The sequence below is a fragment of the Quercus robur genome, chromosome 12, assembly GCF_932294415.1.
Source record: "Quercus robur chromosome 12, dhQueRobu3.1, whole genome shotgun sequence".
In the NCBI taxonomy this organism is placed as follows: Eukaryota; Viridiplantae; Streptophyta; class Magnoliopsida; order Fagales; family Fagaceae; genus Quercus; species Quercus robur.
In genome coordinates, this window is record NC_065545.1 from 17,992,749 (window position 1) to 18,010,301 (window position 17,553).

A 17,553-nucleotide genomic window follows, 5' to 3' on the forward strand; every position below is an offset into this window, starting at 1 on the left:
CTCATGCACTTACAAGGTGTTTCGGGTGATATTATATGTCAGGCTTTCCTAACTACATTGAAAGGTCCCGCCAGGATATGGTTCAGCAGATTGACACCCAACTCCATCGGTACCTTTAAAGAGCTAAGTGCGCAGTTTGCATCGCATTTAATAGGGGGGCACGAGTACAAGAAATCCACTACGTGCCTGATGAGCATTAAGCAACAGAAGATGAGATGCTGAGGTCCTACATAGCACATTTCAACAAAGAAGTCCTTCCGATAGACGAAGTTGATGACAAGATACTTGTTGCTGCATTCACCAATGGTCTACGGAAGAGGAAGTTTTTATTCTCCTTATAGAAAAACGACCGAAAGACTATGTTAGATATGCTTTATTGAGCTACTAAGTACATGAATGCAGAAGATGCGCTACTGGCCCGAGAGGAAAAACCCAAGAAGAGGGAAAGGCAAGAAGATACACGGTAAGACAGGGGACGGAAGACGACTAGAACAAGAGACCTATGGGAGGACAAGCGCTCCAAACCATCCAATGGAAGGTTTGCGAATTTCACCCCGTTGATTGCCCCGATCGATCAAGTCCTGATGTAGATCAAGGACGATACGACCTTGATGTGGCCTGGCAAGTTAAAGGGAGATCCTAATAAAAGGTCCAGAGACAAGTATTGTCGTTTTCATCAGGATCACGGTCACGACACATCCGAATGCTATGACTTGAAGTAACAAATTGAGGCCCTCATCAAGCAAGGGAAGCTACAACGATTCGTCAGCAAAGGAAGGACAAACCCATCGCAGGAACAGGCTGGTAGAAAGGATGGCAAGTGCCCCAGGCCACCTTTAGGAGACATAAGGATGATTGTAGGGGGCACCACAGTGTCTGGCTCATCTAGGAAGGCAGGTAAAACCTACCTTAGGATGGTTTAGAACGTCTAGCTGACAGGTTTCGTTCCAAAGATGGCATGGGTGGACAACCCTATAGTTGGGTTCTCGGAGGAAGATGCTCGACGTCTCCACCACCCCCACGATGATGCTTTTGTTGTCAGCATACGAGTAGGAGACTATAACACCCATCGGGTCCTAATCGATAATGGAAGCTCTGCTGACATCCTCTATTACCTGGCGTTCTAGTAGATGAGAATCAAGAGAGAATGGCTCATACCGACCAATGCATCACTTGTCGGGTTTGGAGGAACGAAAGTATACCCTCTCGCTGCAGTTATAATGCCTGTGATGGTCGGTGATTACCCTCAACAAATTACTAAGGATGTTACATTCCTTGTTATCGATTGTTCGTTTGCTTACAATGCCATACTGGGCCGACCTACCCTCAATTCGTGGAAGGTTGTGACTTCAACTTACCACTTGATGATCAAGTTCCCTACTAAGTACGAAGTGGGAGAGGTACGTGGAGACCAAGTGGCAGCATGCGAGTGCTACAAAGCAATGTTGGAAATGGACGACCATTTGCAGACTATGAGCATAGAAGAGCAACGGACGGTTGCAGAGCCTGTTGAGGGGTTAGAGGAGATACTTCTCGATAACTCCAGACCTGAGTGAATGACCAAGATCGGCACCTTCGCCAATTCACCAGTTCGTCAAGCACTCACAACATTCCTAAGAGAAAACCAGGATGTCTTTACCTGGAGCCACGAAGACATGCCGGGGATCGACCTTTCAATCATAGTTCACAAGTTGAATGTATCACCCTCTTTTCCCCCTATCCGTCAGAAGAAGTGAGTGTTTGCCCAAGAACGAGACAAGGCTATAGCGGAAGAAGTCCGTAAATTGCAGGACGCAAAATGCATCAGGGAGGTATACTATCCCGACTGGCTGGCCAATGTAGTGGTGGTCAAGAAAGCCAACAGAAAGTGGAGGATGTGTGTAGACTTCGCGGACTTAAACAAGGCGTGCCCCAAAGATAGCTACCCACTCTCACAGATCTACGTCCTGGTAAACTCAACAGCAAGACACCGGTTGTTGAGCTTCATGGATACTTTTTCTAGTTACAACCAAATCAAGCTAGATAAGGCTAATTAGGAGAAAACTTCATTTGTCACCAGCCAAGGCCTTTTCTATTACAAAGTGATGCCGTTTGATCTTAAGAACGCAAGCGCAACATATCAGAGGCTCATGAGCAAAATGTTTGCACATCAGATTGGGAGGAATGTCCAAGTCTACGTGGACGACATGCTAATGAAAAGTTAACAGGAAGACGACCATTTGGATGACATCAAGGAGACCTTCGATTCCCTCTGCTCTTATAACATGAAGCTCAATCCAGGCAAATGCGCATTTGGGGTAACGGCTGGAAAATTCCTAGGGTTCATGGTGTCTTAGAGAGGCATTGAAGTCAACTTAGACAAGATCCGAACCATAATGGAGATGGCACCACTGAGGAACATAAAAGAAGTGCAAAGCCTCAATGGCAAGGTAGTGGTGCTGAACAGGTTCATGTCAAGGGCAACAGATAAATGCCTGCCTTTCTTTCACACGTTGAAGAAGTCCTTTGAGTGGACGGCCGAGTGTTAACAAGCATTCAAGGACCTAAAAAGATACCTCTCTTCCCCGCCGTTGCTAAGTCCTTCCAAACCTGGGGAGGAGCTATTGCTCTACCTGGTCGTCTCCTCAACTGTTGTCAGTTTAGCCTTAGTCAGAGAAGAAGACAAGATGCAAAAGCCCATGTACTACACTAGCCGGGCACTCCAAGGCGTAGAAGAGAAGTACCCCTCGATGGAGAAGTTAGCCTTTGCCTTAGTGACCGTAGTTCGCAAACTTAAATCATATTTCCAAACCCATACTATGGTCATTCTGACAGATAAGCCTCTACAGAGAGCAATGAGTAATCCTGAAGCCACTGGACAAATGGCGTTGTGGGCAATCGAGTTGAGCGAGTTTGACATACAATATAGCCCGCGCACTGCCGTGAAGGTGCAGGTGGTCGCTGACTTTATCGCGGAATTCACCAATGTGGAAGGCTAGGGGGCAGAGGAGTATCCTCAATGGATTATCCATACAGATGGGCCATCCAATAAGTAGGTTGGTGGAGCAAGGATAGTGATACACTCTCCAGAAGGGGATGAGATTGAGTGCATGGTTCGTCTTGACTTCCCTACAACTAACAATGAGGCAGAGTATGAAGCCTTAGTGGCGGGACTAGATCTCGCTAAAGCAGCAGGGGCCATAAGTATGATGGTGTATTGCGACTCACAGGTGATCACGAGCTAGGTGAACGGTGACTAGAATGCGAGGGAGAAAGGATGAAAAAGTACTTGAAGCAAGTAAGGAAGCAGGTAGGCGACGACCTTCAGGCCAAGTTTGTTCAAATCCCAAGGGAGGAGAATGAGCAAGCAAACCAACTTGCCAAGACCGCATCAGCAGAACACATGCTTGTCTCCAGTAAGGTACTTTCTTTTGTTCAGCTTTCACCTTTGATAGATGACTTCGGTGTGCAGGAAATAGGCTCGGAAAGCAACTGGACCACACCGATAGTATCGTACTTAAAAGATGGCATGCTACCCAATGGTAAGGAGGCCGTAAGAAAATTGAAGGTCCAGGCAACACGATTCGTCCAAAAAAAAGATGTCTTGTACAAGAAAGGCTTCTCCTGACCGTACCTAAGATGCCTAGGCCCCTATGAAGCAGATTATGTCATGAGGGAAGTCCATGAAGGAATTTGCGGGAACCATTCAGGGTCACGATTGCTAATGCACAAGCTGATTCGAGCAGGATACTATTGGCCTACCATGCAAAAGGATACCCAAGCCTATGTCAAAGCTTATGACAAGTGTCAGAGGTTCAGCAACATCATCAGACAGCCAATAGAAGAGCTCAGTCCGATGACAACCCTGTGGCCTTTTGCTCAATGGGGGTTAGACATCATAGCCTCATTCCTAATAGCAATAAGGCAACTAAAGTTCCTAGTGGTCGGCATAGATTACTTTACCAAATGGGTGGAAGTTAAAGCCCTGGCCACCATCACGGAGAAAAATGTACGAAGCTTCATTTGGAGAAACATCATCTGCAGGTATGAGATCCTTAGAGTCTTGGTCTCGAACAATGAAAAGCAGTTCAACATCGAGTTGTTCAGGGATTTTTGCTCACAATTGGGGATCAAGAATCACTACTTCTCACCCGCCCACCCTCAGGCCAACGAACAAGTTGAGGTCACGAACTAATCTCTGCTCAAAATCATCAAGACTCAGCTCGAGGGGGCAAAGGGTATATGGCTAGACGAGCTACCAAGTGTACTGTAGGCATACCGGATGATGGCTAGAACACCTACAGGAGAAACATCATTTCGACTAGCATACGGAAGAGAGGTTGTTATCCCCGTTGAGGTCGGATTCACAAGCTACAAGGTGGAGAACCATGATAAGGGTAGGAACGACGAAGCCATGCGCCTATAGTTGGACCTAGTGGATGAGGTCAAAGCAATAGCTGAACAAAGTTTAGCATGATACCAAGATCTTATGGCCAAGCACTACAATTCCAGAGTCAAACATAGGGACTTTTAAGTTGGGGATCTCGTCTTGAGGAAGGTGACGGGCACTACAAGAGATCCCTTCCAAGGGAAGCTAGGACCCCAATTGGGAAGGACCCTACAGAATCACTTCGTGGCAGAGGAAATGCACCTATCACCTGGAAACACTTGATAGACAAAAGTTACACCATCCATGGAACACCGAGCACCTAAAGAAATACTACCAGTAGACAACGACATGCAGACCATTTCTTATTTCCATTTTATTTCATTTTAGTTGTTTTTATTATCTAGAGTACTTTTTAGCTCAAAGGGCAACTTTATATTTTTTCAAAACAATTTTTGGCTTATGCACGTATTTATCATAATAAGAGGAGTTATTCGGATATATCATGTGCATATATACATCTCTACAAAACCATATCTACAATCAAGTCCTTAGGTGGACGGATGCACCCTAAGGATGCATTAAAATTTATTAAAGTCCATTAGTGGATGGATACATCCCAAGGGATGACTTAAAAATTTATACAAGTCCATGAGTGGACAGGTGCATCCAAGGGATGCCTTGCAATTAAAGTCCATTAGTGGACGGGCGCATCCAAGGGATTCCTTGCAATTTATTAAATTCCATTAGTGGACGGATACATCCAAGGGATACCTTGAAAGATATACAAGTTCATAAGTGGACGGACACATTCTTAAGTGGACGGACACGGCCTTAAAATGGACGGACACACCTTTAAGTGGACAGACACATCCATGTACGCCTTAAAATTCTACCAGTCCGTGAGGTGGATGGATCACATGTCTCAAATGTCTACTTAGATCAACTTATAAAGTGGATAGACGACCGTCACCCTGGAATATTCTTATTAAAATTGACGGGTTAAAATACAATAACTGACGGGTCCCTAGTCAAAATATTCTAAGTCCTACAGGGTGGACGGATGACCCAAGATATAGATGGGTACCTGGTCTTACAAATTTTACTAAGTCCTACCTATGAGGTGGACAGATAACCTAAGATTTTGACGAGTACCTGGTCTTACGAATGATATAAGCTCTACCTGCGGGGTGGATGAATAGAATAAAATATCAACAATACCAATACAATAGAGGCATACATGATAGCAATAAAGACAAAATATAACAAAGTATAGGCAACGGATAGAAGATAGTAAATGTAACCCGAACGGGTAATTGTCTTTACATGAAAAATCCCAAAAAGAAGGGGCATTAATTACTATCTTACAAATGATTTCACAAAATACTTAAATACAAAAAAGAAATAAAAATCAAGACGGAGGGGCATCAGGTACGATAGGATTCACTATGGGCAGACTGTTGATAGTGGTAAGGTTTTCAGCGGGTGGATCATTGGAACCACCAGGAGTAGGTTGGGCAATGACCACGTCGTTAGTCTCCACCTCTTGCTCAACCGTAGGAGTGGAGTCAATGGTCTCATCGCTGACGATGTCCTCTCCTTCAAGTGTCGGGGAGACGGTGGTGTCTATTGTGATTTGGGACAAGTCAAGGTTGGGATGAGCAGCTCTCACCTGCTTCAAGCAATCCTCTAACCTTTCGCCGTAGTAGATGCCACACGCATCGAAGAAGGGTTGGAAAATGTGAAACTCCGCCACGACGTTGGCTCTGGCCTTCTTCATCTGTTCACAAAGAGAGGCCAATTCCATCGCCAAATTGGTCTTTGCCTTCTCTACTTCCTCTGGTCGACGGGTCTCTTCCGTAAGCGTTTTAGTCTTAGCTATCAGCTCCTAGTTAAGGGTACGGACGGCCTTCGAGTATTGAGCTCGCTCTTTATTTTTAATCTCCTAGCGCTTGCAAAACTGTCGGATCACCCCCTCGCTGGCCACACACCTATCCTGAAGGGCCTTCATGCATACCAACGCCTGAGACAAAGCATGACGGTTAAAACCAAGAGAATAATTAAAGTGTAACATAATTGACGAGAACATACCCTCGACAAGTCATAGAGGCTATAAGCCCCGAAGTCCTCCGAAGTTTGCCCCCCACACGGATCCAGGTCCGTCTCCTTGATGATCGAAGTGACCATCTAGACGGCGTAATCTTTGTGAGTAACAAGCCTCTAGACGGGGTCAATAGCAACGGGCCCTTTCCCCATCATTAGACCTTTCCCAGATCCATGACGAGGGGGAGGGGGCGACGGAGCCTTTTGCTGTTGCTCTCAATCAGCGGACCCATCCCCTTCTTCGACGGATGATCATCTTTGGTGTTAGGTTTTCTCTTAAGTGTGGCTTTAGGGCACACGTTAGGAGCTAATCTCGATGCTTGCTCCTGCTGCTTACGAGCAACAGCTGCCTTCCTCACCAAAGCTTTTTGCCTGCCTATGTCCATCTCTGAAAAAGCAATAAGGTGTGTTATACAGACGGAAGGAGTAAAAACAGCAATAGATGGACAAAGGAACTTATGGTGACAGGAAGAAGCGTGCAACCGTCGGGCTGTGGGAGTTAGCTCTAGACCACCACAAAAAGCGTAAAGGGTGTCGAGGGTGACCAAATCCTTCCACTTCCTTTCTTCTAGAGGGATCGCCCAAACTCTCTTGAGGAAATTCTTCTGTTCGTCAGTTATCTCGGGATGGACCTGAGCTAAAAAACAAAAACTGCAAAAGGTTAAGTACACAATCTAGGCTAATAGGGTGACAAAAAGGGACATCGGCGACTCACCAAACTCCTTGACTACACCCCAAGTATTGTCAAACCCGTTAGGCATGCAATCCTACTCTTCAAGCCTGCACACCTATTCTGTCCCCTTAATGAAAAAATACCTATTCTTCCAATTTCTATTGGAGTCTGGCATGTCGGACGCTAATCTAAGTGACGACTTCCTAGCCAAAAAATGGTAAATGATTTTTGACAAAGTGATTTTCTAGGGCTTATAATAATAAAAGAACTCATCAAGCGTAAGCCAACGGTTCCCTCCACTCAGTTAACCCCATATCACCTCGGCACCTATAAAGATCCTCCAGGCGTTCGGGGCGATCTGGCTAACGGACAGGTCAAGGAAGTTGGCGAGTTGACAGTGCAGCACCGTCAGTGGCAATCTCAACCCAGTAGTAAACATGGCATCATTCATTCCCACGTCTACCGTCTTCCCTGAATAACATTTCTTAAACTTTTCTGGCAGATGGAGGGGAATGTTGTCTAGGATTTGGTGACGGTCACGAAGGGTGTTAAAAACTTTCCTAGTCATGGTCGGGTAAAATTCATTTACCGTCCATATACTTGGTAAAATGAAGGGCCCGGTTCCACTACTGTCAACCTAGCTTACCGACCCTTCATCATATTGTTCACTCCCCCCATCACTCTCATTTCCCTCGTCATCATATCCTCCCTCCTCCTCGTCTCCTTCCTTCCCTTCGACATCTCCTTCCTCTTCCTCATCACAACCCTCTTCCCCCTTCAGTAGGAGAATGGGCAGATGGTTCCCTTGTTGGGGACCAGGATAAATCCTCATCGGGCTCATGCCCTGACGGATAGACCTCGTCGTAGCTCGTGCCTTCAAGGACTAACGATGATTGTTCGCTCGTCGTTTCTCTACCACCTGACATCTATTCACCTACAAGCGACAGAGGTATTCTAAGAACCTATTTGACTTGTCTCTAAACAAGCGATGACAAACAATAAGGTAAATAAAAATTAATGACAAGGCGAAGAAACTTACTGTATGACGGTTGCACGAAAAGTGACGGTTGTACGAAAATGACGGCGCAACACGATAACTCTAATTTCCCAAGCTCTCAGATAACGAAAAGAAAATTAGAAAAGAATGACTGAAGAACAAGGAAATATTTATAGAGAGAAGGGGTGCAGTATATGAAACAACACTCATGATTGGAAACGAGACCAACCAACAAGCGCCACATGTCACCTCTCATATTAACCAAGAGCTACCTATGCCATTTAATGACACAAGCTCTTATAAAACCTATTAATGGTCATAAATGCTCATGTACTCCACGGCCCGTCAGCCAAAGCTAATGAGACCACGGAGTAGGGGGCAACTGATAAAGGTGTTGCAAATGATTTAATGAGTCACACACAAGGAAGCTGATGGTTTCCATAGGCCCGTCAACTTCATATGCATATGCAGGACAAGAGCAGCAACACTATAAGTTGACGATCCCACCACAATACTCAACGGGCGAGGCAAGTGGCTGACGAGGGAGAAGAGGCCAACGGGCGTGAAAAAGTTGACGGGTCCAGCCTGGCTTAGCTTGACCTCCACGAATGTCTGTACATGGAAATGTCTTGTGCCCTAATAAGAGGAATCTCTATAGGGAAAGAATCCCGTAAAATATGAGCATTAATGAGAATCTTCTCTATAAGGAAATACCTTCTCCGCCAAGAAACGAATATCAACTCCACACTACTATAAAACCCCAAAGCCCTCACAAATCAAGGTACGCATAATTCTCCCAGCTCTAACACTCTAGAGTTGTAGAAATTCTCTCTAACTTAACCTTTGAAGGGTATTTGGCTGGTACCACACTGGTACTCTCTGCAAGGTCTTCTTTGTTTTTGTTTCGTAGGTTCTGTCTAGAACATGTGAGGACTGTGCAGCTCACTGACAATTTTTGGCATCATCACCCGCCATTGAGTCAAAAGCATATATAATAATGTGGCTAAGTTTTTATTTTTTCACCCTAATATTTTTATTACTTCAAAGATTAGCAATAGAAAGTGGATTCTAATTGTGTGATAAAAATTTGTAACCTGGATAATGCAATCAGGACTTTATATATGAAAACTTATCAAAGAGGCATGCTTGTTGGAAACTTTTATCACAAATAAAGAAAGCTAAATAAACTGATACCCCACAAATGCATTATCCATTCTTAAAAAAAAAATAATAAATAAATAAAAGGAAAAAGAAAAAAAAAAAAAGGGTAACTTTTACCACCAGGTCCCATATCAGATGCCACTTGCTAGCATAAAATTAGAATATAACTAGCTTTCAGTTAATTTAACCAATAATTTTTAAACAATTTATTCAAAGTAATGTTGCTCACAAAACAATGGTGCTGGAGCTAGCTAGATAAGAAAATTCCTCCTGCACTTTTAAAAATTTATTTATTTATTCATATTGACATTTTAATAGTAGTGTTAAAAATTAAAATACAGGAAAAAAAAAAAACGTTTTAACACAAATTTATTATTAGTAGGGAATAAGACCCGAAGAACATATAAAAAGGAACACTTTCTCGAAGGAAAAAGAAAAAAAAGAAAAAACCTCTAGATGGTTTTCCAAGAAATAAAACTGATAATTTGGATGTGATTTTCCTACATCAACACATAAGACTGTAAACGAGCTAAGCTTTGCTGAGTAATGTGTGTTTGAGCTTAGCTTGTCAATAAAAATCAAATGCTCAAACTTGGCTTGAGTTTAAGATAAGTTTAAAAATAATGTTTGAACTCGAGCTTGTGAAAATGCCAAAAAGTTTGAGCTCGGCTTGGCTTGGCTTGATTAATTAGTCAAGCCAAGCTCGTGCTTAATACCAAGCTCAAACTTGAGCTCAAGTCAAGCTTTTTAGCTTGGGATCCAAAAAAATTGCATCATCAAATGCTTATATCACCAAAAATCAAGTAAACATATATATATATATATATACTCATTTTATCATGCTTCTAACACCCGTGATTAGAATTTGTTCAAATTACAATTTTACATAATTAAATCCATCCATCCATCATCGTTTATTGTCTATAGCTTGAGTAATTGTTTAAAATACAATTTTAACATCCACATTTGTTATTCGTACAATTATAATCTTCACAAATCTAAATAAATTAACATTCCAAAACATATATATATATATATATATATATATGAATAAACAAGCTATAAATTAACATTCCAGAACATATGTGTAATGTCATAATAATAAGTTTATTTAGTAAACATATATCAAGCTATAAACGAGCTTAACCTTGGCATGTTTTGTATCGAGCCCTATTGTTCATTAGCTTGTTCACGAACAATTTTTTTTTTTTTTGCTTGAGCTTAGCTTATTTATCAAACAAGCCTAAAACTAAGGCTCAAGCTTAGCTTATAAACAAACGAACATGAACGAGTTTTTTATCGAGCCGAGCCCAAGTTGTTCATGAACGGCTTGGTTTGTTTACAGCCCCTCAACAACATGATGTCATGTCATCTCATATATATTACCAAAATTCAGAGTAATTTTGAGCATGATATTATAATTACTAATTAATCACCAAACTATATTCTCTATTAAAGAGTAATAGTGAATTATTTTGGAATTGAACATTATCTCTTGTTAGAATCTTTCAAATCAATTCTCGGTCACTTTCTTCTTCGGACATTTGGAAACCTACTCATCACAATATGAAAAAAGATGCCTCTCCTTTTTATTCTGTTCGGTGATCATCACGTCAAAATTATGCGTATATCTAAAAGAAAGTTCATGTAATTTTCAAAGTTGCATATATCGCCACGTATCTGCAGCCAATAAAAAGCTAATAATCTTTATGTTGGTTCAATTTGCATAACTGGCTCTACACAAAGCAAGCACAAGGGCCATCACTGTAGAAGTGAAGAGTGATCATGACATCCATTTTCAAAACCATCCATACACCCATGTGTTAACTTATTAGCAGATTACAACTTACGTACTCCACACACGCGCGCACACATACACACACAATGTTCCTTAGATTGAGATTTAATTGTTTGATTTCCCTATTATTTTATTTTCATTTTTCTTTCTTTTTCCCTTACGGTTTCTCAACAACCAAACAACTATGGAAGAGAGCAATTATATAGTTGACAAGGCACAATTTAGTCCCATTTTTTTTTTTAAATGCATGTGCATATTTCTTCTGTTAAAATTAACCATTTAAGCGATACGAAGATATTGAAATAAAGTTATAACATTGAAGAGTTAATTATACATTTCAATAATTCATGATGTTAAGTGTAATTGAACTCGTAGTTTAGATGATTGGAAAAGTATAATTTGCCTCTATTTTTGGGGAGCAAGGACCAACTATGTGTATATCTGGGGTGGATTTGCTGTTATTAAGATGTTCGTTGTCTTGTTATTAAGATGTTCATAAAAAAAAAAAGATGTTCATTGTCTTGTTTTCTTGTATTCACTTTTGACCAAGTGGGCTGATTTTCTCCGCATTGTAATGGAGACATTTTCCTTCACACATTTGTGCATGAGTTCACTTCCTCATACTTCCATGATACATAGATTTTGACCCAAACATTATGGAAAATAACTTGGAATGTGCTACCAACCAAAGGAGTACTAAAGATTCCCAATCGATGCAATCGCTTGTCCGCTCTGCAGTGGTGAGCCAAAGACATTTTCATCTCATGCCGTCTAGGTAGCATTCAAGTAATGCCCTTTGATTTCACCTGTTTCAGCCTACGCTTTATAAATTGCTTCGGCAATAGCAAAAATAATCTGAGCTCAATCACCATGGCCATTAAGATTCTCCTTCTACAGCTTTAGAAACTCTAGTGACTGGGTGAGTATTCTTTTGAATGCTAGCTATATCTTACACGTATAGAATGAAGAATTCCAGAACTTTTTTTGTTATTTGGATGACTCACAACTCTCTTGTTAAGGAGACTGACCAAATTGATGGGGTTTGAAATGAGCGCGGAATTGTGGATTCATTAAATATATGTAGAATAAATTTGAGATTAAATTGCTAAAATTTAATAGAATTTGAAATGAGTTTAAGATTTATATTTTTTAATAAACTTGGATTTAGAATAGATACTTTTAACCCAAACCTGTCTTTTTTCATTTTTTATTAAATGCACTGAAATGAACCAAAGTAGAACGAATGGACCGAAATGTTAAGCTAATATGGTTGTAGGAGCGTAGCAACAATACATGTTACACTTTAGCATTTAGATATTAATAGATAGATAGATTAATGTTATTCAAGAAAAAAATAAAATAAAACAAAAGATATAAGGAGAGAGGCAGAGAAGATGAACAGAATATATGGTAAAGTAGTTGTAGGAGTGTCAATTCTGGTGAATGCATGTCAAGAACTAGAATACAAAGAAAAATACTTCTTCGGTTCCTGGCATCACATATTTGGATTAGATGAAGGTTCTCAGTCACTGTATGTACAGTTATTTGGTTTGTTATTTATCATTAGTGACAAAGAAGGTTGACTATCGTTGGGATGCTTCACAATTATTTGTTAATCTAGATGCAAATATTAGAAGTTTCCGAACTGTAGATATCTTAACTATGAAACAAGTCGTTGATCTCCAACCATATGACTATATGAGTCATCTTTCCATTAATGCTTTTCTAGAAACAAAATAGTGATGCTTTAAACTTAGTTGTTTCAAGTATAAATCAAGATACTTATGACAACACAAAACATGACAATCTGTTCATCTTTGCTTTAAGTATTCATCTAAAGATCTAAATATTCTCCCTATTTGCATTTAGAGCTGGTCAAGATACCTGCAAAACAAGTTGAATTTCAATGGCTTACCCAAAAATTTAAAAGATGATATTCAATGTCACAGGATTCCCCAGGTGCATGTAGGCATCTTTGTACATAAGCTGTTGCTTTCTTCTTTACTCTACAACACTCACTTTTCCAATACTTTTTTTTCAACTTGTGTGAAGTGAGCATCCTCGGATTTTCAATGCAAAACGTGCATTCAAAGTTTGTGTCACACGTTGCTGTGCATACAATCTACAAATTATAAAATATGTTCACTCCAACATATCTCATATATATATATATATATATATATATATATATATATATATACATATATGGTTATCACTATCAGTCCTGAAATTTTGAGACAGAATTTTGGATAAATACTCACCCAGTGCCAGAACACAGGTTTTACATTGAAGTTGAATTCGTTATTATTAACTCCAACCAATCTTTTCTCAAAAAAAAAAAAAAAAAAAAAACTCCGACTAATCCTAATATTATTCCCAAGGAGTATTCAATTTTTAGCCATCTTAACAAGTACATGTAAAAACTTTCTCAATCAAAGAACTATACCACAATATACAGTAAACTCCGAAACCATAAGCCTTATTGATAAATAAGGAGCAAGGTGTATCTATGGATTTCGGGCAACTTCCACAGATCAGAAAAACAAACTGTCTCTTACTTACGTTTGACTATCAATGGGGGCTGAAGAGAGTAGTTCTAACACAATATTAATTGATCATTTAAAATTTTATTTCACATCAAAAGGGAGGGTTGAGCAGCATTAACCACAAAGTAGAAGTTGACCACATTATCACCACTGAGGCTTTCGAAGTTTGACATTGCAGATAACCATCCTAGTCCCTAGATTAGCTCCGTCCATTCCAACATGACACAGTGACGGCAAGGATGAGTCTAAACACTATAACTTTTTCTCTCCCAGTGGAAGGACTTAATATTCTGTAAATATTTTTACCAATTAAACATTGGGATTTTGTAGATTTTCTGTTAAATTCTATGGATGAGTTTATCAGAACAATTTATAATATGCAAACCAAAGATTTGAAGCATCCAAATTCCATGCTGAGTTAACTCGATCCCAATGAGTTCTTGCTGTGAACCGAATCCTCCATTCAAAAAATCATTATACTACACTCAGCCACCACCAAACTGGGTTCTGTTCGACCTTGCAGTAAATTACCATTAGTCACCATTAGGCACTTCTCATTATAACCCCAGAGAAGAATACATCAAGCAAATTCAGTCCCAGAAGCTCATGTGGGCGATCTGCAGGAGCTGCATTTTATCAGCAACCCAGGAGGTACATTTTCTAAGCCTAGATTAGGTCTTTTAGCTTTCTCAGGGACCATCCATACATCAAGACCCAACTTTGCAGATCAATCAGGATATTCTCCACACAGCTTTTAGCAGATTCAAAGAAAAGTAGAAGACCCTTCTGCGCAAACTTAAAGTTTTTCCAGTCTATTGTCTTTGAGAACTACAATGTGCTACGATTATCACTTCATGCCCAGCCCAATTAAGAATCAGCCTTAGTAATCAATTTATTCCCTATACAACTACAATCATTGCTGTATGTTTACATACCCCTGAGCAAAAAAGTACACAAACAAACAAATAATGTATGAAACTAAAAATAGTCTATTAAAGATCAATGATTTGAGTTAAATAATATCATGTATCCTGTAAAAGGGATCATCCAACTAGGCAAAAATTCAGTGATCATGTCAATCAAACCAGAAAACTTAAGCGTTAATATCCACAAAATGAATACCAATAAAAGTTGAAGCCACAAACTCTGCAAGTTTAAGAATGCACCCAAAGACAGTAAATTTCCATTATCAAAGTAGATCACCAGGTTGAGTTTGACTACATATCTAAAAGAAAAAGGAGAAACATGATTAGATAAAGAAGTTCTCAAGATTCAAGAATGAAACTATTTCTCTTTCTTTTCTGAGGATCAACTATTGACATATTGCAGGTTTACTAGAAGAAGAATTTGCAGGAAGAAGAGTGCCTTGAGACCTGTGTCTTCAACATTTAGCAATAATAAAAATAGGTGCCAATTGCCATAAGCTCAGGACACAAATACAAAATAAAATGACTTTGGAGTCAAGCTAAGATATGAGATATCCAATAGTACTTAAAAAGGTTGTAAGCAGAAACACAAAAGATAAAAAATCATGATATTAATAACAAGGAGACTCCTATTTATTTATTTCTTTTTTTTTCCTTACTCATGGGGGTATTGGACACAAGTTGTAAAATATAAACATGAATCCCGTTTAAAATTAAGAATCCCATGTCACAGATCAATAACTGAGATTGTTGTCTTGGAGATCACATATCCAGGAGAAAATGGTACATGATAATGCAAATGCTTTATCCAATAAGTATAAAATGTTAAACTAGCAATTGAATAAAATGTCAAGAACTAAATTTAAGTTGGAACCAAATGTTACAATCGTTCAGCATACCTTCTCAGATTGATGCCCTACCTCTAGATGATATGTCTTACCGCGATACACATTCCACAATTGAGGAACCTTGTCCTGAAATTTAATCACAAACTTCTCCAGAAAACACCTCTCACTAGGTAGTATGAAAGTTGATAGGGATAAATCATTCTTCAGCAAACCCTTAGCTTGCAACAACTGAATAACTGAACATCTAGGAATAATCCTCTTCTCCAAACTTAAAAATAGAACTGAAGGACTTCTAGCAATATCAGCCGATGGCCAACCCGATTTATTCACAAGGAAGTCCATTGCTTTTGTGATCTTATCTTCTGATATAAGCATACAATTTGGCTGTCTTTTAAAAGCTAGGAGAGCATCATTCTCGGACCAACCCCATCTCTTATAAAGCTCCAATTTTGAGTCCAGCATTGGTTTACTCATACTCAATACCACATTGATTGCTAGGACAAACACTGTTTTCAAGGGATCAAATCCCATTTCCTTAACCTCTTGTACAGCATTAACAAATCTAGTATGCTCAACGAACGCTGAACGTGTCAGATTAGTTACATAGAAAGAGATAACAGATTGAGGCGATCCGAGTCGTCTCAAAAGTTCAATATTTGGAACCATATTATTAGTGACATTATAACGGGGTGATCTCTTCAAAGTTGTAAGTACTTTCTCGTCAACAAGTAGTACACTCTTGAGGAAATCATAGCAGGGAATGATGTGTTTCTTCAAACTATTTCCTAGTAGAGATGGGTTTGCACAGAGGACCCTAGTGAGATCAGAACTTGAAACCCCCTTAGAAAGGAAAAACTCAATTTTGGGCAAAAGGGTCTTCTCAGGTTTAGTTGTAAGCACCTGTGGGATTAACCTGACAAGTTGGGAGATCTGGGTATTGGTGAAACCATTCTCTCTGAGAACATTAAGCACAGAGTCTGGTTTATCTGGTTTTTCAAAGTGTACCTTTTGGGATGCTAAAAGAGCAGATTTTGGGGACAACCCACATGAGTTTATGAGGTAAGACGCAGTAAAAGAGTGTTTTTGTTTGATTATCAGTTGTTGAGTAGAATCAGATAAATTTATTGATGTGAATGATTTGGCAACAAAGTAAGCATTTTGGTGAAGAAAACCCAGTTGGGTTGTCCTATGTTTGAGAAATAAACCGAACATAATTGAATTGAATTGACTCACCGAGTTTGCCCAATCCAGCAAATGATGGCCTCTGAATTATTCTTCACGTGCTTCAGCTTCAAAGTTCAAACCTACTTTCTTCTCCCAGAAAAGAAAAAAAAAAAAGGTTCAAACCAACTTTCACAAAATCTAAGGTTCTCAAGAATCTCTTCTTCTTCTTTTCTTTTCTTTTTTGTTTTTGTAAGAACTGAAGCATTGAGGACGAGAGAAAGAAGGAGAGGAGTATGACTGTACGGGCCTGTGGGGGTATATGAAGTGAGCGTTGTGCCGTTTTCTTTATTAAACGGTAAGTCGTTTTGTCCTGGGAGAAAGGGTGTGTTAATTTTTTAAATATTTTTTTAGCAATGTAATTTCTCTTTTGTTAATCATTGTCACTAATGAAATGGTTTTAAAACTAGTATGATCAAAGAACCGGAAAAGCACCAAGTTCCTGGTTTTGGCTGGTTTTAGGGGTTTTTTACTTATTGAATTGGTGATTGGTTTCAAGTTGAACCAGTTGGTCTAGTCCGATTTCAAAATTATGCAATCTAATTTATCCCATCTGCCGTCTGAACTCCACAACTAAAATTTAAAAATGCTTGGATCAAAATAAAATCTTACGTTGACTATGGAGTCTGTGGTATATGCATCGTGTGAAAGTTTTGTAATAGATTGGTTTAGAATGATTAGATTGTAATAATATGTTATATCTTTGGTTCCAAGAAAAGCGTGCTCAAATCTGATTCACTAATAAATATTCTCAGAAATTTTTTGTTCACATTGTAACCTTTTTTTTTTTTTTTTTTTTTTTTTTTAATGCATTAAGGTTCGTTGTCTATTTGCTATCTCTTATGGTTTGTCTGCATCTTATTGATCAGCATCGGAGGAAAAGTTTCTAGCTTTTGAATTTCGGGACAATTAGT

General features: G+C 39.5%; 1 protein-coding gene across 1 annotated transcript; it reads right to left on the bottom strand.

The window, feature by feature from the left end:
• Window positions 1–15,358: 15,358 nt before the first annotated feature.
• Window positions 15,359–16,879, bottom strand: LOC126709610 (uncharacterized). Its single transcript, XM_050409910.1, has one exon. The coding sequence runs from the start codon at window positions 16,628–16,630 to the stop codon at window positions 15,461–15,463; it is 1,170 nt and encodes a 389-aa protein (XP_050265867.1). The 5' UTR covers window positions 16,631–16,879; the 3' UTR covers window positions 15,359–15,460.
• Between the last annotated feature and the right edge of the window lie 674 nt (window positions 16,880–17,553).

Bases quoted from the DNA above. Each gene is read 5' to 3' on its own strand.
- LOC126709610 (XM_050409910.1), bottom strand. From the start codon at position 16,630: ATGTTCGGTTTATTTCTCAAACATAGGACAACCCAACTGGGTTTTCTT.